The sequence below is a fragment of the Poecile atricapillus genome, chromosome 24 (assembly GCF_030490865.1).
Source record: "Poecile atricapillus isolate bPoeAtr1 chromosome 24, bPoeAtr1.hap1, whole genome shotgun sequence".
Lineage (NCBI taxonomy): Eukaryota > Metazoa > Chordata > Aves > Passeriformes > Paridae > Poecile > Poecile atricapillus.
The window spans coordinates 3,143,216-3,165,000 of record NC_081272.1 but is presented as its reverse complement, the minus strand read 5'-3'; the positions used below and the strand labels follow the sequence as shown (position 1 = coordinate 3,165,000).

Sequence of the window (21,785 nt, the reverse complement as noted above, 5' to 3'; positions counted from 1 at the left end):
GCCGCCGGCGGGACGGGGACACGGCTGCGCTGATTGGGCGGCGGCGACAGCGCGGGCGGTGATTGGAGGAGAGAGGAGGGGCCGGACCAGGTTTTGGAGCGGGCTCTGATTGGTTGGGGCGCGCAGCTGAGAGGGAAGCAAGCAGAGGAGGCTGATTGGCTGTGGTGCGATGAACCCGTCGCTGATTGGCCCAGGTCGGGCCCAGGAGCCCGGAGGGTTGGTGAGCACGCGGGAGACTCGAACGCGCCGTGATTGGCCAGGGGGCGGGGCTTGTCCAGACGGCTCCGCCCACAGAGCCCCGCCCAGCCGCACTGGGACCCCCAGACTGGATACCCCGGGTTGTGTACCCCCGACTGGGACCCCGTGGGTTTGGACCCCCAGACTGGATACCCCGGGTTGTGTACCCCCGACTGGGACCCCGTGGGTTTGGACCCCCAGACTGGATACCCCGGGTTGTGTACCCCCGACTGGGACCCCGTGGGTTTGGACCCCCAGACTGGATACCCCGGGTTGTGTACCCCCGACTGGGACCCCGTGGGTTTGGACCCCCAGACTGGATACCCCGGGTTGTGTACCCCCGACTGGGACCCCGTGGGTTTGGACCCCCAGACTGGATACCCCAGGTTGTGTACCCCCGACTGGGACCCCGTGGGTTTGGACTCCCGGACTGGATACCCCGGGTTGTGTACCCCCGACTGGGACCCCGTGGGTTTGGACTCCCAGACTGGATATCCCGGGTTGTGTACCCCCGACTGGGACCCCGTGGGTTTGGACTCCCAGACTGGATATCCCGGGTTGTGTACCCCCGACTGGGACCCCGTGGGTTTGGACTCCCAGACTGGATATCCCGGGTTGTGTACCCCCGACTGGGACCCCGTGGGTTTGGACCCTCGGACTGGATACCCCGGGTTGTGTACCCCCGACTGGGACCCCGTGGGTTTGGACCCCCGGACTGGGATTCTCCAGGCCGGACGCATTGAAGCCCCATGCTCTGAGCCCCGGGCTGAGACCGTTGGTGTTGGAACCCTCTGGGCTGGGCAGCCCAGATGCCCTGTGCTGCTGCCCAGCCCCAGGCCCGTGCAAAGAAGCACCCCCAGGGCACAGCCCCCAGCTCCCCTTGCAGAGGCCACACGGCTCCATGTCCCGCAGGGTCCCTGTGGGAACAGGCTACAGTGGACTGCACCTTGGTAGGACCGCAGTTTGTGGTGATGGAGGGGCAGGAAGCAGAGGAGCCAGCAGTGCCAGCACTCTGTGTCCTGGCTGAAGCACGTTCCTACTTTTTGAGGCAGACAGTGCTGCCCCTTCTCCTGCACGTTCACACCCCTTCACCTCGCTCTCTTCTCACTGAACACTTCCAGAACAGTTGCCCAGCAGGAAGCTGAGCACAGAACCAGAACCAGCCCCTGCACAGCTCAACACCAGCAGCTCCAGCTCCCAGGGTAGCCATGCTGATGACAGCAAGTTCTTTGCTCTGTGGGCAGGGAAAGGCTGAGCCAGGGGCAGTGGAGGGACATGAGTAGCTGCCAATGGAACATGAAATGAGCAGAGAGACCACAGAGACTTTAAGTGATGTTATTCACTACAAAAAACAGTCCTGCTCCTCTGCAGGCACCAATGGGGGGAACCGCAGAGCCCCAAGTCCCTGGGGGAAGACGAAAATGTTCCTGGGGGGATGGCTGGCGTGGAGGGGGCTGGCAGTCCACCAAAGGGACATGTCCATTCCAAGCCTATCCCGGGTGTATCCTGGCTGTTTGTAGGCAGCACCAGGTCCTCACTTGTGCTTGGCACAAGGGAACTCCCTGCGGCCCTTGTCGCGTCCCCCAAAGCACCGCACCCTGTGGATGGCCTGCAGCTGCTCCTCGATGGTGGCCCGGATGTCCACCTCATTGGGGATGTGCACGTAGCGGATGTTCCTGCCAGTCACAAAGAGCTCATCCAGGTGGGACACAGCACCCTGCCTGTCCGTGAAGGTCACCTCGGCCAGGCGCACGTTCATGAAGGCGTCCACGCTGGTGATGCGCCCCACGGCTGCGCTCTCATCACGCAGCTCCACGGTGGTGACGCGGCCACACAGGCCCTGCAGCAGGATCACCAGGCTGTTCTCAGCGATGGTGCGCTCCTTCACTGAGTGGCTCACCTCCATGGCAGCTGTGGTGGGACAGGGCATGCCCTGGGGCTGGGGACACCCACCCACCCACTGCAGCTCACAGGGACCAGTCCCTTCCCATGGGCCAACCCCTGCACATGGAGCAGCCCCTGCATGCTCATCTGCACATGAAGCAGCCCCTGAACGCTGCCCTGAACACGTATCTAGCACACTGACACAAACCTCAAATGCTCACCTGCACACACACATCACCCCCTGCACTCTCACCTGCACACTGTACCAAACCTCAAATGCTCACCTGTGAACACACACATTGCCCCTTGCACTCTCATCTGCACACACACCTGCACACTGTACCAAACCTCAAACACTCACCTACGCACACACACATCTCCTCTTGCACTCTCACCTGCACACGTATGGCCGGTCACATGCCCACCTGCACACACACAATCCCTTTCACACTTACCTGCACATTCATCTGCACCCATGCCACTCTTCGCACTCCCCTACACACCCCCACCACCCCTCGCACACTGACCCCCACGCCGCCCCTCTCCCCACTCACTCCCATTCTCCTCGCCCACCCCCCTGGCACACCACCCCTGGGACACATGCCCCCCCCCCCCCCGCACGCTGGGCTGTCTCGTGTCTCCCTCGCACTCTCCCTGCCCTCACCCCCCCTGCACACTCCTTGTCCCTCTCCCACGTCCCCCCATTGTCCCCGTACCTCCCCCCTCCCCCCGCGCACTCACGCGCCGGCGCCTTCCCGCGCGCTCGCCCGCCCCGCCCCGCGCGCACGCGCGACCCCGCCCCTCTCCCCGCCCTGTCCGGAAGAGGCAGCGCGGCCCCGCGCGCTCCCCAGTGTCCGTGTGTTGCAATGTCCCGGTGTCTCCATGTCCTGCTGTCCGTGTGTCCCGCTCAGGGCTCAGAGCCCGTCCATCAGTGCCAGCAGGTCCTCGCCCTTCTCGGCGCTGCCCGGGCGCGGCTCCGCCACCTCCAGCTCGCCCAGGATGCGGAAGAGCTCCGCCCGCCGTCCCGGCTCCTGCGGGATACACACCGCGCTCAGCCGCCGCCCGTGCCCCCAACCGCGGCCGGGACTGCGCTGGGCTGGGACCTGCTCCTTTTACACCCAAGTCGGCTAAAACTTGCTCTGGTGTTTTTCAGGATTCAAATTTTCTTAGTGAATATTCACCAGTTCCACTGTCTCGACAGAAAATTGGCCGTTGCTTAGTTACAAGCTTAAGTGAAATGGGAAAAAATGTGTTTTTAAGTCCCTACTTTGGGTGAAATATGGTCCTTAGCAAGGCAGGGATGGTGAGAACCAGTGATGGGAAACATGTTGCGTACCTGTGTGGCTTCAATGTTGATAACCTTGTAAGACAACTCCTCTGGTCTGGTCTGTGCAGCGTATCTTGATTAAAAACATGAAATGAGTGGTTAATCCCATGAAGATGTATAAGGAAACGATAAAAATCAGACTTCACGAGGCTTCTGTAAGTACAAATGATGCTCAGAGGATGCTCACAGGGTGTGATTGGATGGGGCTTGAAGCAGCCTGGTCTATGGAAGGTGTCCCTTCCATGACAGAGTAGAATTAGAGGACCCTTAAGGTCCTTTCCAACCCAAACCATTCTGGACTTTGATAAAGTTTGGACTATGCCTCTGTTCCTACTCGGCAAATTAATGTATTCACCTGTTTGGAGGCTTCTCCCTGTCCTAGGTATTTTTGTTAAGTGTAGAAGAACAGGAATATTTCTGTAGCAGAGATGAAAAGCAGATAGAAACATCCTGCTAAAATGGCTGAAGGGATGTTTCTGTCCAGTGGCATTGAGAGCAAGGCTGCATCACCGGAAACATCCTGGAGCAGGATAACAATGTGCTGGTCTGACCCTAAAGCTGTTCAGGACCAGCTTTGGCCTCCAGGGCTCCCCACAGGCAACCCAAACCCAAACCATGAAGGACTCCAGCATACTCTTCCTCCTCGTCGGTTGTGAACAAGTTCAGCCGAAATCCTGTCTCGCCACCAGTGGGTTTCTGGATGTCCAAACCTCCCAGCAATCGGGCCAGAAAGTTCAGCTCTTCTTTAGCAAGAGGGTTGGGGGCTATGTTCTCCTGCAGGAAACAACAGTGGGTCTGGTGGACAATTACCTGGGAGACTGGGGCTGCAAGGAGCTTTGGTATTCCATATATGTCCTTCATATATTTCTGATATTCCATACATGTCCTTCAGAGGGATATAAACATATTTCCCTGTTGTTCCTGAGACAGACTGTCCAGATTACCAGGTAATCACCAGCTCAATACTAGAAATGGTTGCTTGAATTTATAGACTCAGCACAAGATACTTTTCCAGCTAAACTGGACAGATGAAAAATCTGTAAAGCCAACTTTCTGTTTTCTGAGGAGATTTAAATGGAAGCAAGCACATCCTTGCATGAGCATGTGGATTCTTTGGGAAAATGTGCCTTTCTCCTGGCTTCAAAGGACTGGGGAGGATTGGATGAGGCTCTGAGAACAACAGAAAAGCTTCCCTGAACTTACCCCATATCCAGAGACTAAGAATTTGGCCAGTTTAAGCAGTGACAGGAACAGGACAAAACTGACCTTTGCCTGGGATGCCAGGTTTTTGGATGATCCTGACATGTGTGTCTCCACTGGCCGGGTCATGCTGTACCTAGTGGGAAAACACACGAAGAAGAACAGCTTGTTCTGGGACGAGCTACAGCAACCAGAGGGAGCAGCACAGGATGCAGAATTTTGAGATATTTTTTTGAAGAGTGAACAATTGCAATGAGAAGTTACAGCTGAGTGTGGTGCAATACTGAGTCACTAAGACGTGTGAGGGACAAAGTTGTGAGAAGGAACAGATCTCTTTGGATGGAAAATGTACATTAAGGCAAACATGGAGAACAGAAAAGATTTTTTAACTGTGGTTACATTAAATCACATTTCACATAAGGTGCAGCACCAGGTGAGAACACTCTTTCCTCAGCTCCACTGTGGACATAAATCAAAGTTTTGCTGTTTTCTGCAGCTCTTTATACACTCTTCATACATGTCCTGGTGCAGGACAGCACCTTGTAACAAAGTCAACCTGATAATTAATAGCAAAAGAGGCCAAAACCATACCAGGCTGAAGATGTGCTTCTGAACAATACATCAGATTTGGTTCAAGTTTCTACATAGAACAAAAATTACTTACATATTTGTTCCAAGTTTGAGGACTCTGTCTCCATAAAGCTCAAAAGATCCTTCCCTTTGTGGAGTAATGTAATTCCCAGCAGTGGTGAACTCAGCCCTTCTAACTTCCACTCCTTTGTGATTGAATATCCTTAAAAATGAGCCATTATTGAAACGTTTAGTAGTTTCAGTCCTGATTTTAGTACCTAATTCCTCTGCTTTCTGCATGAGGGGAATAAAACTCCATTCTGCACATTGCTAAATACCTCTGTTGCGGGATAAATTACTAACAGCTAATTTACTGGGATAGAAAACTCCAAAAGCAGCTCAGCATTTCATTGCTGTGTGACTTAGTTCCAAATCCTGCCCTTTAAATAGTATTTACTGGAGGTTCAGCTATCCATGCAACAGGAATGGCAATTTGAGCTGGATTCCTGAGCCTTCTGGAATGAAATGCTCCTCCCTGAGCAGCCCCGCACATGGCACCGGCTCACCTGATGAGCCCTGGCACCTCTGTGCCCCATGGGACAGGCCCCGAGATTGGCAGCACGAAGCGACCGTTTGAGTTTTGCACTTTATCCTTCAGGAAGATGGAGACCTGCAAAATGAAATCACAAATATCACACCCTGGGGAAATCCTCTATGGACCTTCCCATCCAAATTCCCTGAAATCTGAGCTTAAACCTCTCTGCCTACAGTGGGGAAGGTCTCCTAGAGCTCTTGATGTGTGTATAGGGATGTATTTACAAAGCCAGTGATGTGGAATTATGGTCCAGAGGATGGGCACACTGATCTAACAAGAAAAAAATTAAATTAAAAACTACATCCTGTTTGTGCACGTGAGTGTGTCCAATTTGTTTAGAGAACATCAAGACTTCATGCTCAGGTTTCCTATCAAGTTTCTTCTAAAAGGAAAAATGGATTTATCAATCAGCAAATCACACTCCACTCGTAGAGATTCCTTTTGTCATAATATTGTAGAATTATTCAGCATTATTGCAGTATATGTGCTCAATTTATGAAATTTGAGTGCAATTACAAGCACATCAAGATGACTGAAAAGCACAAGCAACAAACCCAGACCTGCAGTGTTTATAAGCAAATCCCTTTGTATTCCAGCCCCAAACTCCCTGTCATTCTCCCTGCCTACTTGGATTGGGCTCTTACCCTGATGTGCATGTCTTGGAAGAAAATGAGAAGTGTTTGCCTGATGAGCTGGAATTCACCATCAGAGAGACAGTTGTAAGTCTGGAAAAGGAAAATCATCATGCAAGGGTTTACAGGTGTTCCATGTCCCACTCAGGGCAAGAGGGAACAAGCACAGCTGAATATTCTGATCCACTTGCAGGGGGAGCAGAGATGCTCTAAGGGGGCTGCTGGTCATTATCAGTAATTATTGTCTGTGACTGAAAGTCTGATTTAATTTCTGCTGAAATCAGTGGAGACTTAAATCAGGCTGAATAAGCAATACATTGATTTAAACTGGCCCAGTAGAAAAATACCACTTAACTCACAGCCCTCTCCAATGTAGTAATCCATCTCTTAAGAGGTAAAAAAACCCATAAAATCAAACCACAGTGTGTCCCACCCTTTTTCAGAGGATTCTTACCTCAATCAGCCGCCGGAAGGTCTCATCCACCTGGTTTAGAATGCCAGGGGAGTCGGAGATGAAATCCTTGATGGCATCCAGGTGGTTGAACGTGACCAGCAGAATGTCCCTGGGCCGAGGGCACAGCAGCACTTGGTATTTGAAGGCCATAGTCATGAGGTCGTAGAGCTGCAAAGGAACACAGGAATGTTGGTCCTATTACAGAGGAAACCTCCTAGGCATGGAGAAACGGATTAAGTCAGGCCAGCACCTGCCTGTGGGCCTGTCGCACAAGGAACCATTTTAGCTTTATTTCCTGAAAAAACAAGATCTCTGCAGTCCCATCCCCAGCCTCCCTGCTGGGTCTCCAATGTCACCAGTGCTCAGTGAGGTCACACCTCGAGTCCTGGGTCCAGTTCTCGGCCCCTCAGTGCAAGAGAGACATTGAGGGGCTGGAGTGTGTCCAGAGAAGGGAACAGAGCTGGGGAAGGGGCTGGAGTACCTAAAGCAGCTGAGAGGGCTCAGCCTGGAGGAAAGGAGGCTCGGGGGGGACCTTCTGGCTCTGCACAACTCCCTGACAGGAGGGGACAGCTTGGGGGGGGGTCAGACTCTGCTCCCACACAACAGGGACAGGAGGAGAGGGAACAGCCTCAGGCTGTGCCTGGGGGGGGTCAGGTTGGACATCAGGAAGAATTTCTGCTTGGAAATGTTGATTAAACATTGGAAAGGGCTGCCCAGGGATGTGGTGAAGTCCCCATCCCTGGAGGTGTCCAAGGAATGACTAGACATGGCACTCAGTGCTCTGGGCTGGGTGACAAGGTGGGAACTGGGCACAGGTTGGACTCGACGCTTTTGGAGAGCTTTTCCAACCTCACTGATTCTGTGAATTTCAGCAGCCCTGACACCTGGGTAGATGGCTCTCTGGTAATCCCATTCCTACCATTTTTTCCTAAATTGGCTGAATATTCTGATCCACTTGCAGGGGAGCAGAGATGCTCTAAGGGGGCTGCTGGTCATTATCAGTAATTATTGTCTGTGACTGAAAGTCTGATTTAATTTCTGCTGAAATCAGTGGAGACATGGTTTGCGGGCAGTAACTCTAACACCTGCAGCTGCAAGACAGTGGGTGTCAGTACAGAAATACAGACATTTATCCACACCCATATACCAAATATGTGTATCTTTTTATATTAATATATACAGAAACACCTGATAAACTTAAGGAATGCTTAATGAACTTGTTCAAATCAAACATTTAGCTGTTCAAGCAGAAAAACTCAGTTCTGAAGCAGCTGATACCACCACGGATTTTCTTGGCCGAGAATCATTTTCACAAGGAAAGCTGTTCCAAAATGGTAAAGCCATGGGTTAATTATTGCAACAGAAACTGGTGAAGGGCAGCTGGGGAGTGCAGCAGAGGCAGGCTGGGCAGCAGGACTGTTACCTTGTCCATGCTGGCCTGGTTCAGTCTCATGATGGAGGCGTGAGCCAGCCGGTCGTACACGGTGCGCAGGGCTTTCTTGGAATACAGATCCTGGGGCTTGAACAGTTCCTCCATGAATTTTTTGTTGAACATGGTGGTGATGATGTCGTTCATAACTGCAAAGACAAATAAACTCTGTGGTTTGCTGCAGAACAGCATGTTCCTGGTCCATCCCAGCTGCAACAGTCACACTGGGGTTACCTGTGCAGAGCAGGGACAGAGCACATCAGGAGGGGGGGAACAGCACCTCCGGATCCAGCACTGCTTCACTCCCATCTGGGCTGAGCCAGCTGGTGTCCCCCAGGGCACAAATGCCACCTGAGCTGAAGGCAGCAGTCCCTGCTTCCCCATGGGAATAAGGCTGGCTTTGTTGCCCTGTTTTAATAGCTATGGCTGGCACTTTTCACTTTGAAATAATGTTGCTTGTAGGCTGCTCTGATGTGTTATTATCTAAAAAAGCTGCAGTTCTGCTTCCTAAGGAGAGTGTTTTGCACTGTGGTAAATCTTTGCAGATTGCAGCTGCCTGGCTGTGCCTGTTCCTTGACACCATCAGTCTATTTTTTAACTTCTCAACAGAAGCTCCTGCAGGGCTCTCTGTAATCTTTATTCCAAGCAGATTAACACTGGCAGGAATTTAATACAGCATTTATATCCCTGGGATCTATATCAACATTCAAGGCTCTCACAGCTGAAACATCTGCTGGCCCTAAAGTTTCGAATGCTGAACTCCAAACTTCCTTACTTGTGGTTCATTTTTTATGTGCAAATTTAGCCATTTTTATTTTTACTGTTTTATTACTGAGGAGTTCTTAGAACTCAGAAGTGCTGAGTGTGACGGCTATGCTCTTGTTATTGAGCTTTTAACGCAAACAAGATGGAAAACATTGTGCAGTGGTTCAAACAGATGCAGCATCTGAGCTTTTGTGCTGGATCTGCCCCTTTTATTATCTCCCTGATGCACTCTTAAGAGTTATCATCAATAAACATTTATTCCTCTATTAAAAAAAAAAAGGTAAATTAATACATCAGGTCACAGATTATTGTATAAGTGTGGAATTTCCTAAGCACTTGACTTTTAGGAAGCTCATAATGCCAAACAATTCTTGTGGATTAGAAAAATATCAGAAATAATAATAATAAAAAATAAGAAAAGGAGAAAAAGTGAACATACAGAGAGTCGTACTGACCAGTGGTTTAAATTATTGCCCTTATGATTCCCTGGAGGGGTCACACATCTGGTTTTTCACACCTGTCATACACCAAGAGACAAACCAAAGGTAATTTCCCTGTCATTTCATCTCTTCCTAGAGGATAAACTCCCTAGGGTCTGCTGGGAGCCTGGGCAGGGAGAGCTCTGCTCCCAGGGCCAGAGACCTCCTGAAGTGACTGCCTCTTCTCTAAACCTGCTGGTCACAGGTTCCTCGTGCACTGGTCACACACAGCTCAGCAGCTCCTGTGCTACACCTGACAGGGCTCCCTAGTCCTGGTTTAAACACCCCAAAACCACAGACAGATCTCAGCTCCTGAGCAGTCTGGACTAGGAATACACCTAATTACAAAGGGGAAAAAAGTCCCTCCTTTCTCCCTTCCTTTCAAATAAAATGACCATAAAACAATCCCTACTTGCCTTAATCTCAGACAGAAATCCCCTGTTTTTCATGGAGAAAATAAAATATATTAGTACTAGTAGATATTAGTATCTAGTTAATTTTGCAGGGAATCAATAATGACAAAATAAGAACTTCTGCTTCATACTGCTATTAAGGAAAATATTTTTAAGCTGCTTGTGTGTGCTGCCCACACAGACTTCTCTTGTCTTTGGAGAGTCACAAACAACCCAAACCACCAGGAGACAGACACCTCCCTGTACACTGATTTTTCAACAGAATCGAAGGTCTGTGTGAACCAAAGACATAAATTATCTTCTGAAATTAAAACCTCTTGTGTGGGCTATAAAAAGAACTAAGAAAGATATTAAAAAAAAAAAATCACAGTAAAGGGCAAATTGATAATAAATCTCTTACATGTTTGATAATGACACAGCAAAGGTCTCAGCGGGGCCCTGGAGTGGCCATGGCAGGTGACACAGGAGCATTAGCCCAGGAACATGGCACAAGCAACACAGAAAAAGCAAGTGAGCAGAGAGGGGAGGTCATCAACTGGGATGAGAGAAGGGAAACCAGTATAGCCAGTGCGATGGACAGGACTGAAGCTGGGGGTGATGGTGGCTTTGGCCTCGCCATGCCACATCTCTGGTGACAGACAGCATGTATCACTGGCATGGCTGGGATGCATGACATGAGACTGGAGCCACGCCTGGGTGATGCTGGTGCATCCTGGAGGATGTTTGGGGCAGCAGAAGGAACATTCTGAGTTCTGGACAGTCACCTTGCATACCACAGGCTCGTGGTTCCTCAGGGAAACTTGTCACAGCTCCATCAGTGACAGCTCCAGGTGGTGACTCCAGGAGCCTCCTGAGATCCCCTGGGGCACTGAGAACAGGCAAAGTATTCTCCCTCAAAGGAGAAGTGATGGGTTTGGGATCTGCCCTTGAGCCAGCCCTGGCTCACTACATCACAGCTCTGGGCAGCTCCTCATCATTTTGGATGGGATGGAATCTGTTCCTGGACTTCTGAGTTAAAGGCTAGGAAAAGGGTGTGCTTGGAAACAGGATGCAATGGTAAGAAAAAAGCTGGGGAAAACTCCATGACATCACCATTTACCTTCAGTAAATATTAAAACCTACCAATGATGCTTAAACACAAATCATAACCTTGACCCCTCTTAAAAAAGGGCTGCTCAGAAGGACCCTGTAAGTTCTGCTAATGCTCACCGAGCAAAAACCTGAGATACAACACATTCATCTCCTCATTCCTTAGTACAGCCCGTGCTGGAGGCTCCTGTTCCAGGGCAGATTCCAGAGGGAAACATGTTCACACCTCAGCTGCTCCCCTGCAGCACCCCAGGGTTCAATCCCACCCTCAGGATCCCTCCAGTCAGGATGAGCTTAGCTGAGGTGTGGGCACCTGCTCCTTTGGGATCACTGCCAGGTGTAACCACCAGCACAAGTGGGTAAAGCAGCTGGGATGGGAATGCCTTCAATCATCCCTGGAGTTCACCTGTCCAAACCCTGAGCAATGAATTAGAGAAAGCCTTAGAAAAATGGAATATACCAAATATTCCTGCATTTAAGAAGAAAAACGACCTGCACAATGCTCACATAATTGCATGCTTGCATGAAAACAGTGGTAAAGAGACACAAATACCATTTTTTGCAGGCAAGACCACCAGGATAAAAAGTTTTGATCCATTTATAGGCTTGGTTAAATTAAAAACTGATTTTTGAGGCCATATGATTTTAAGATATGGTCTGTTTTTTCACTGATTTACAGTCAAAAGAGCATTTAAGGACCAGATGAGCATTATTGTTCATTTGTGACACTGACTGAAGGCTGCAGGAACAGCCTCAGGTGTTCAGGCACGATGAGCCCCAGGTGTGCACGTGGGGTTGGACTGGTGCATGCAGCCAGCAGTTACTGTACCTCTTTTCCTGTCCACATCTGTCCATTCATCTACACGAAGCATATAAAACAAAACAGCAGTTCAAGATGTAAGAACAAGAGTTGCAAGGAAAAGAAATAGAAAGAAATAAACTTTTTTTAAAAAAAAACTAACAAATGGATTTTGTCTCATCAGCATTCAGCACTGAATGAGAACCTCACCCTCCCCTTGGATAAAATCCTGCTGCTTCAGTTCACATCAAATTTTACCCTTTGCATGAGCTTGGGTAGGTTTCAGCTGTATTTTGCACTTACAAGTAACCAACATTTGAGTGAAGAGCTTTAAGCATCAACAAACACCTCAGTGTGGATGAACCACATCTCAGTGAAATCAACACACAATTTTTTGGAAGAAAAAAAAAAAAATCCATGTGTGGACAAACTAAAACAGTCCAATTCTCCTGCTGAGATACTCCACCAAGATTTAATTGAACTAAAATCCTAAATTTGTCCCTGTATAAACAGCAGTAAACTTCTGTCAGATCATTCCCTCATCAGGACACACATGAATAATAACAAATTGCTCCCTCACAAACAATACAATAATTACACAGTGAACCCTTTGTGGTTAGCACTTCATAAAGGACGGGCAGAAGGGAAAACAATACCAAGCTCATATCAAGTTGATTTTTTATAAAAACATACCAGAGCTTCCCGAGGCACATTCCCCATCCCCTGACACAGAGGTGCAAGGACTTGTAAAGCAAAGCTTTAATTTGAAGTGGTAAATCCAGAGGTGCTTGGCTGTGAGCTGGAGTTTCATGCCCCACATGAAGGCACAAGGCTCTGTTTGTACAAGGATTTTGGCCAAATAAGATTGTAGAAAAGCCAGACAAGGTTTTCAGGAGCTGTATTAGTATTTGAATTTCACACAACTGCACGTGCTGCGTCTGCACAAGATTTACGCATTTATTCCTGGAAACTCCTTCCCATTGCAAAGCAACCTGGTCTGCCCCAACAGTCCAGGACCTGGGCTGACATAACCAAATCCTGAGTTATTTGGAGTCCAAAAGTGCATTTCTGAAGCTTTAACCCCTGAACTGAGCACAGAAACACCTACATGGACTCTATCCTTCTGTGTGAGAACCTCCCAAACCAACCTCAGCAACACCTTTGTGCTGTTCTTATCACACGAACTTCACCGAGCTGATCAACCCAACGGGCTGCACTTCCCAGTGGAGACCACAAAACACAGAGGGGTCGATTTCTGTGATAATTAACAGTGGGAACTACTGCGATGGAGCCCTGAAATGGGGGCAAGGGAACTCCTGGCCAGACTGATGCTGTCAATTCGCAGCATCCTCTGGTTAGCACAGCACGTCCCTGTGTGTCCCGGTGCAACAAGTGACAGAAGGAGAGGACACAAAGCTGCGCCAAGGGAAGCTTAGGTGAGAAAAAAATTCTTCACTGAATGAGTGATTGGGCAATGGAATCGTCTGCGCAGGGAGGTGGTGGAGTCACCGTCTATAAAAAGCCTGGACGTGGCACTCAGTGCCATGGTTTTATTGATGAGGAGGTGTTAGGTCATAGGTTGGACTTGATCTCAAAGGTCTTTTCCAACCTCGTTCATCCTGTGATTCTGTGGCAATCCCGGGAACCGGCAAGCCGGGGGGAGCAGCCCGAGCCGCGATCGGGGAGGGGGGAGCGGGAGCAGAGCCCTGCCCGGGGACACCGCAGGCACCGGGAGCGGAGGGAGGCGTGCCCGGCCCCCGCCCGCCGCTCACCTTTGCGCGCCTTCTCTCCGGGGATGCTCTGGGCGCGCAGCCGCTGGTCCAGGATATAGAGCATCTCCCCGCCCAGGTTCAGGAACAGCAGCGGCAGCGTCCGCGCCGACATGGTCCCGGCACGGTCCAGGGACGGCTCCGCTCCCGCAGGCCGGGCCGCCGCCGCCGCCGTTGCCGGGCAGCCGCGGGGCCAATCCGGGAGCGCCGTCTTGGCCGGCGGAGCCGCGCATGCGCATCGGCTGCGTCTGAGTGTGCCTTCATCATCCCTGTGTACCTTCATCATCCGTGTGTGCCTTCATCATCCCTGTGTGCCATCATCATCCCTGTGTACCATCATCATCCGTGTGTGCCTTCATCATCCGTGTGTGCCATCATCATCTGTGTGTGCCTTCATCATCCCTGTGTACCATCATCATCCGTGTGTGCCTTCATCATCCGTGTGTACCATCATCATTCGTGTGTGCCTTCATCATCCGTGTGTACCATCATCATCCCTGTGTGCCTTCATCATCCCTGTGTGCCTTCATCATCCATGTGTGCCTTCATCATCCCTGTGTGCTTTCATCATCCCTGTGTGCCTTCATCATCCCTGTGTGCCTTCATCATCCCTGTGTACCATCATCATCCGTGTGTGCCTTCATCATCCCTAGCTGTGTGCCATCATCCCATCCTGACCCATGTGCACATCATCCCTGTCTGTGCGTGAAGCATCCCAATCCATGTGCGCATTGTCCCAGTCCCTGTGTGGATCATCCCACCGCACAGGCACGGCCCCAGCACAAAAAGAATGGTTTGGGTTAGGGTTAGAAGGGACCTTAAAGCCCAGCCAGTTCCACCCCCTGCCATGGGCAGGGACACCTCCCACTATCCCAGGTTGCTCCAAGCCCCACCCAACCTGGCCTTGAGCAATGGGGCAACCACAGCTTCTCTGGGCAACCTGTGCCAGGGCCTCTCCACCCTCACAGGGAAGAATTTATTCATAATTTTCAATCTCTATGTCTTAAGTTTCACATTTTAAGAACATGTGACAGTGCAAACCTCTGGACTGGCTGTGCTGACAGGACACAGGCAGCACTTGAGCTAACAGAGCTGCAAGGTAATGCTGGAGCCCCCACGTCCTCTCACAGACCAACCTGCCTGGCACTCGGCCTGAAATTAAACTTCTAAACCATTTAAACCACCCACTGCCCTTCCCAGGTGCTCAGAACGGCACAGACCACACCACATAAGCAAAGAGGCTTGAGGTCTTTGGGCAGGTGTTTATTGTCAGCCTGGCTGTGCCACTACACAGGCGTCCCCTCCTGTGTCTGCTTCTCCTGCACCTGCTTCTCCTGCTGTTCCCGTGCAGTCCTTACTCTTGCCTGCCTCTCTCTCCTCTGCTTCCGTCTCTCAGCTGCTTTCAGCTTCTGCTTCTCCTGGTACACCTGTGGAAGTAGGAGAGAGATAAAGCTGCCTGCAGAGCTGCTCCCCAGGCTGTCTGCTGCAGGCAGAGTGGTTCCAGCAAGAGCCAGATCAAATCCTCCCTCTGTGCCTTCCTTGCTCCAGGCAACCATCTGAGATTATTCTGTTACAGCCACCCAGCCAATCACTGAATCATTCAGGTTGGAAAAGGCTTCTGAGATGACAGAATCCAACCTGATCCCCACCTTGTCAACCAGACCAGAGCACTGAGTGCTATGTCCAGTCATTCCTTGGACACCTTTGGTTCAGTCCTTTGGTTATAATTCAATTTGACTGAAATTCAGAATTTACAAACCTAAGGCATGTCCAGCTTTTCGTTCTGCTCAGTTATACCAAGATCTACTGCATACAGCAGTTATGCTCATCTATTCTGAGCAAATCAGGGCAGACCGTGGGTGCACCCATGTCTGTTCCAAACTGCCATCAAATTATCTCACATGTCAGTTCCCATACCAGGATTTGAGAAAAAAGGTTTGAATAATAAATTGAATTATTTCAATGGTTTGAATTTTTGAGCAAACCAGTGGCCCAACCCTGTGGACATGATTTTCTAAGTCTGAGAGTTTTCAGCCTGTCAATGGCTGATCTGTTCCCAAGGGAAAGTTTCTTGAGAACATTTCTCCCTCAAGGACTGTTTTTTGTAAATAGGTTTTTGGTTCCCAAAACAATTTTGTAAGCTGTGTTAAGTGTTTTGTCTTGTCCCACCAATGGGATGAGAGAGGTGTTGTTCCCTTTACCAATCATGTTAAACCTGTATTGGAGCACCTTCTAAAAGGGGCTGAAAAACCCTGAAATAAATCCTTCTTCTGATAATACCTCTGCCTGCTGTAACTGAATCCACGCTCCTATCTCATGTCTAACACAACCTGAAGTACCTGAGTACAGCATGTGTCAGTGCCCATGACACCAATGTCCCCATGGAGCTCTTGGCTGAGCTCAGGCAGCTCTCTACAGACAGGATCAAAGTCCAAAGTCCTCTGGCTTAAGAGGACTTGGCTATCAGTCACTTCTAACTTCTAGAGAGGGCGTTTTTCCCTGTCCAGCCTGCTCCATACCTTGATGCATAAAGCCTTCTTGACCAGCCAGCGCTTGGTGACGTGGCGGGTGTAGGGCTGGGGGGGGCTGTACTGGATGCCAAGCTGTTTGCAGGTGTTCTCAAAGGTGCCGTAGTTGACCCGGCGCAGGTACCCCAGCATCTTCCTCCGCCGGTCTAGGTCCATCAGCATGAACCGGCGGTTACTTTTGTCCTGCAAAGCACCCAACGTTCATGCCACTGCAGGAAGATGGTCCTGCCATTCCAATAAATTATTGAGAACAGACCAGATCTAGGCTGAAAGTGAATGATCAGGTTAAGGAGAGAGTCTTAGGACAACTTCTGTTGGCAGATGCTGCTAGTACATCAGGTCAGCACAAGCTGATCCAAGGAGATATAATTTACTTTGCACTGGAATTGCTTTCTCCCTTCCATGGCTGCACCTTCACCTTCCCAGAAGACAGTTTTCAGCTTGTGTACAGTTTCAGGCTGTGCCAAAGCTGCAGGGAATATCTTCTGGCTAAAACCTGCTTCTCTTGAAGTGTGCTGCTTCAGAATAACACAAGCATTTACCTCTGTTTTGTCAGAAATGAAATATGAAAATAATCTGTGACTTGGCTCTGACTGGTTGTTCTCTGCAAGGGCACAAGCATAGCCTGAGCCACACCTGTCAGGGCAATCCCTCACAGGAGACATCTCCCTGTGCTATATGAGTGATTTGTGTAAAGAACAGGCTTCAGCCAAGGAATTCCAAAAGGTCCAACTTCACTGCAACACTTGGCACAGCTTCTGGCTTGTAATAAAAAGGTCAATTCTGTTCTCTTGTACCCTTCAAGTTTTCATGAGTAACAATTATGCACTTCTTTCAAATGCAAAAATCACCTTTTGTCCTTCATAAAGAATCTTTGGTATCTGTTTTATGTACATAAATTCAGTCGAGATGTCTCAAATTTGGGCCTGAACCCAGATAGCTGCAGGCAGGGGAGTGGGACATTCACACAGTGTTGCCCACCAAACATTTCCATGAGCAGAACAAGCACAGACTTTGCTCTTTGTTTATTACTGCAGCTGCATTCATTAATTAGTGAAAACTAAGTGGTGAAGACACATCTGCAGCGAGGAGAAATGGAGCTCAACTCTGCCAAAAGGAATCTGCTCAGCCATTTCCTCCACTACAGTAACAAACCAGAACACAGACCAGAGTCAGTGAGAATCCCAGCTGTGCCTGAGCCAGCAGCTCCCCACACTGGCACCAGGGAACAGCTGTAACTATTTTATAAACCTCCTTAGGAAAGCAATAATCCCCAGGATTAAAATCCTTTCATTATAAACTGAGCAAACCACCTGACCAGCTGCTGTGTGTGGGCTCAGATCCCCGAGTTACCTTGGGATGCCTCTGGAGGTGCTCCTCGAGTGTGCGTATCCTGGCAGTCAAAATAGCAACTGTAAAGGCCAGAGAGAGAAGCTGTGTGAGAGCAGAAGCTTTCCCAGGTGATCCAGGATCATCTGCTTTGCCTCAAGCTGCCAGCTGAGCACTGCTGCCCCTGCAGGTACCCACAGCAGCACAGCAGGGACTGCCCACGAAAAAACAGTGCCCACAGCAGCAAAACAAACACTGCCCACAACAAGCACTGCCCACAGCAAACACTGCCCACAGCAAACACTGCCCAACACAGAGCACAACAAACAACACACAACTTGCACAGCTGTGAGTGTTACGAGGCTGCTAAATTAGAGGGTAAGATTTTAGCAATACATCATATAAATTTATCTGTGAATTTATTCCTCTTGCACTCATTCAATTCCTAGTGATTTGACATTTATTTCACCTCATGGGATTTAAGCTCTGGGGGAGCAGACAGCAATAAAAGGTTTTTTTTCCAAGGGCAGACAGGTCTTTGGGATTTTGGGCTCTAGAGGGAGGGGGTGGTGGCATCCTAAGGAACTGAAGGTCTTTACTGATGACAAAGGAGTTGTCAGTGTTGGTCAGCGCAACATGGCCTTTGTCCCTGCACTGTCCCCACTGTGCTTCAGCTACAGCTCTCTGATGCAGGGAAAAATTCGGGTTCTGTGGCTGAATTTGGTTCATTCTGGTAACAGCTGCAGCTCAGTGCTTTATGTCACAGAAGCACTACAAGCAGAATAATGCACACTGCCTTTGGAGTGTGGATGTGGAGAGGGAATTTGGAAGCACCCCAGCAGCCTCTGCAACGCCTCCAGCCCTGGAGCAGTCCTGCAGGGCATCCTGCAGGCTACCTGCCTCTCAGCAGCACTCCTGGAGGAAATTCTCCTGTGAGTCATACAGCAAGCTGGAAGTGCTGGGGTGGGAACAGCTGAATAGCAGAGATGTTTCATCTGCCAACAATACCCTTCCCTTTTTTAACTTGCCTTGCACCTCAAAGGAGCCATTGTCATTGGGAGACCTCCTGACCTTCTCCACCAGCTGCTGTATCTTTACCTTCATCTTCTCTTTCTGTGGGTCACAGAAAAGAGGTTGTCACTGTCCCAGAACACCAGAGGTCGGAGACAGCTCTCTTCCCAAACACCCAGACAAAGGCTTTGCAATTCAGACCTTTACTCAGGGCTTTTACTTCCTTTTAAGATGAAGTGGCAAACACAGAGGAATGGCATAGAGATCTTTGTGCCACTTTCCTACCTGTTTGTTTTCTGGGCATATGGAAAGTAAAAATAACCTGAAGGACATCTGCTGTCCAGTGCAATGGTTTCTGGAACACAGGGGGTCAGCCACAAGCAGCATCAGAACAGCTCAGTGCCCTGTCACCCCTGAATACTTTCTTCTCTCATTTTAATATGCAATTGTTACCACTTTAGTGCGATAAATTTTAAGAGCAAACCAGACTTACCACTGTATTTCATCACCCCATATTTACAGTCACTTAAAAATACAATAAATGAAAGATATTTAACAACATAGACAAGTCTCACATGAAGGTGTTCATTAAATCTATTTTTTTCCAAGCAAGCAGAATGACACTGACCTGACTTGCCATTTCCAGGGACAGCAGCCGTTTCACTACATCATCCACACTGCAAGGAGATGGCAAATTAGCTTATAAACCAGGAACAAGTCTATTTAACAACAGAAATGAACTCAGGTTCTTGGAACATACTTGCTTTTCTCAGCTTTAATTTACTCTACAAATTTACAGGGACTCTCCTCCCCTCCCAAACCTGGCAGCCATGAACCAGTGCTCACTTTCCTAAGCAAAATCATGGCTCAGATTACAAGAGTATTGAGTAGTTTTGCTGCAAAAATATTTAAGACTGGTTCCTCCAGAGAGCAGTGAAAAGTCACAGTCAAGCCACTGGGGGCCCTCCCTGCACCACACACGAGCAGCTCTGCATCAGAGCACAGCAGTGCTGAGCCCCAGAGCCCAAATTCAGCAGCAGCTGAATTCATGCTGAGTTTTTTAATGACACTCTCCATCACCTGAGTTCAAGACAGGCACAGATTATTTGCAAGATGACTGTTTCTAGTAATTCAAGGTTATTTTCTTTTTTATTTCTTATGGACTACAAAGCCCACAGAGGATGTGGACTTCAAGTGGTCAATCAAGCCCTGACCACTGTCTGCGTCTGAAAATTTGACTTTCAAACGGACTTTGCAAATTTTGTGCCCACAGAGCATTAATAATTAGTGAGCAGGTGACAGCTTCCACATACCATGGTTATATGTAAGATACAAACCCCTGGAAAGAGCAGCCATTCTCTCTCCCTGGTTTTACCTGTTCATTATTGGGAGATTGGCATAATCCTTCTTCAGCATGCTGGGAGAAAGGTCATCCAGATGGCTGGGGGTGTCTACAAAGAGATAAACATTTGAGGAAGAGAAGGACAAAGTCAGAGCTCTGACCTTGCAAACCAGATCAGAGGAAACATGTTCTGAAAGAAACTGGCCATGTGCTCCAAATAAGAACTGAGCAGATCCAGCCAAGAGGGCAGGAACTGAGAGAAAAAAATAGTCAGTCTCTTCCCTTCAGCACTCTGGATTTAGAATATGGTGTGCATGTATTTACAACAATCCACCGAGCTCAGAGATCACAGAATACCAAAAGAATTTGTGCTGCAAGGGACCTTAAAACCCATCTGATTCCACTCCCTGCCATGGGCAGAACACCTCCCACTGTCTCAGGCTGCTCCAAGCCACATCCATCCTGGCCTTGGACACTTCCAGGGATCCAGAGGTAGCCACAGCTTCTCTGGGCACTCTGTGCCAGGGCCCCAACATCCTCACAGATCTCCTGATACTGACAATTGTTCATTTCTCCACATTCAGGAGGAGGGGAATCTTCTGAGTAACTCCTGAACTTGCAAGGAACTATTTCTGCAATGATTTCTGTGCCATGAGGGTATAGCTCTGAGCATGTCAGCAGCAAAACATTTGCTCCTGTGAATCCTGACATACCTTTCTTCTTCTTTGTCACAGGTCTGGCATAGCCCCTGGCTGCCTGGAGCACAGGATTGCAGGCTGGTTGGGAGAAACAGAAAGATAACAGATTTGTGTGCTCTTCTCCAGCTCTGTACACATCAAATACTTCTTGGTCTGCATAGGGTCAGAGCACTGAGACTCGGGGGTGATCAGTGACCAGGCAGATCTTTAGTCCCAGAGGAGTGTGGGATAGTTCAGTCTTGCTTTCACATGGTGCTAGAACAAACCAAGCTGCGCTGCTTGAGAGTGAGCAAATGCCGAGGGTGGGGCAGCACAACAGACTGCACACACTGAGTGCGAGGGCTTCCCCGGGCAAATGTGTTCATTTAGAGGGTTTAAACTGCTGAATTAACTGCTGAATTAACTTAATCTCATTAGCCAAGTGGACGGGCTGCTCCGGACCACCCCGGTGTCAGAGCTCAGGGGTGGGGACAACCTTTGTCTGACACAGCTCGGTACACACGCGAGTATTCATCACCAGCCAGGACTTCGTCATTCTTTGACCTTTCAAGAACTCTTCCAGCTGCTCTCCCAGGGCCCTGCTGCTGGAATCAGGACCTGCTTCAGGCCATCCGCCTGTGCCCGGCTCGGCCACCCCCGCTCGCCCCCGCCTTTCCAAGGGACCCCGGACTGCCCGCACCCCCTCCCAGCCGCACCCCGGGGACCCCCAAGGTCACCCGGCTCCCTGTCTGTTTTCAGGGGGCACAGACCATGAGGCCGGTGCGTGGCCCGCTGAGTGGCCCCCGGCTACCCCCGACCCCGAGACCGTCCCTTTCCCGCATCCTCAGCTCCCACCCCGGCCCCGGCCGCTCCCCAGTTCCTCCAGCGGGATCCGCTTCTCTTTCCGCCCTCCCTCCCTGCGGCCTCCCGAGCCCCCGTGCCCCTCACCGAGCTCTGCCTTGCCCAGCACGGCGGCCCCGGCGCGGGCCGGCCCGGACAGGCCGCGGCCCAGCAGCGCCAGCATAGCCCGCGCTCACCGACACGCCACCATGGGCGCCGCCATCTTGCCCAGGCGCGTCTGCTGAGTGCCGAGACAGGGCGGGGGAGCGAACGCCGAGCGCATCGATAGCCGCCCCGGATTCTGGTCCCCTCCCCCTCTTCGTCCCGGCCCTGTCCCTTTCCCGGTCCGACTCCTGTCCCCGTCCAGGTCCCGTCCCCATCTCCATTTCCATCTCCGTCCCCGTATCGGTTTCGTC

General features: G+C 50.1%; 3 protein-coding genes across 4 annotated transcripts; all 3 read right to left on the bottom strand.

Annotated features, from left to right (window-relative positions):
* Positions 1-1,556: 1,556 nt before the first annotated feature.
* On the bottom strand, positions 1,557-2,909 carry LSM10 (LSM10, U7 small nuclear RNA associated). The gene is made up of 2 exons (XM_058856240.1): positions 2,863-2,909; positions 1,557-2,148 (listed from the first exon to the last, which is right to left on the bottom strand). Exon 2 carries the CDS (start codon positions 2,141-2,143, stop codon positions 1,772-1,774), a length of 372 nt encoding a protein of 123 aa, XP_058712223.1. The 5' UTR covers positions 2,144-2,148; positions 2,863-2,909; the 3' UTR covers positions 1,557-1,771.
* A 25-nt stretch (positions 2,910-2,934) lies between these two features.
* On the bottom strand, positions 2,935-14,094 carry OSCP1 (organic solute carrier partner 1). Its single transcript, XM_058856237.1, has 10 exons — positions 13,646-14,094; positions 8,323-8,477; positions 6,900-7,067; positions 6,458-6,538; positions 5,785-5,888; positions 5,313-5,441; positions 4,715-4,784; positions 4,083-4,222; positions 3,458-3,521; positions 2,935-3,152 (listed from the first exon to the last, which is right to left on the bottom strand). Exons 1-10 carry the CDS (start codon positions 13,926-13,928, stop codon positions 3,036-3,038), a joined length of 1,311 nt encoding a protein of 436 aa, XP_058712220.1. The 5' UTR covers positions 13,929-14,094; the 3' UTR covers positions 2,935-3,035.
* Positions 14,095-14,884: 790 nt separating this feature from the next.
* On the bottom strand, positions 14,885-21,633 carry MRPS15 (mitochondrial ribosomal protein S15). 2 transcript variants are annotated; one of them, XM_058856238.1, is made up of 8 exons: positions 21,478-21,633; positions 20,566-20,628; positions 19,886-19,961; positions 19,139-19,187; positions 18,528-18,612; positions 17,524-17,582; positions 16,162-16,353; positions 14,885-15,069 (listed from the first exon to the last, which is right to left on the bottom strand). In XM_058856238.1, exons 1-8 carry the CDS (start codon positions 21,551-21,553, stop codon positions 14,929-14,931), a joined length of 741 nt encoding a protein of 246 aa, XP_058712221.1. In that variant the 5' UTR covers positions 21,554-21,633; the 3' UTR covers positions 14,885-14,928. The 2 variants fall into 2 exon arrangements, with proteins under 2 accessions (XP_058712221.1, XP_058712222.1); XM_058856239.1 differs by lacking the exon at positions 20,566-20,628 and having other exon boundaries at positions 21,478-21,615.
* Between the last annotated feature and the right edge of the window lie 152 nt (positions 21,634-21,785).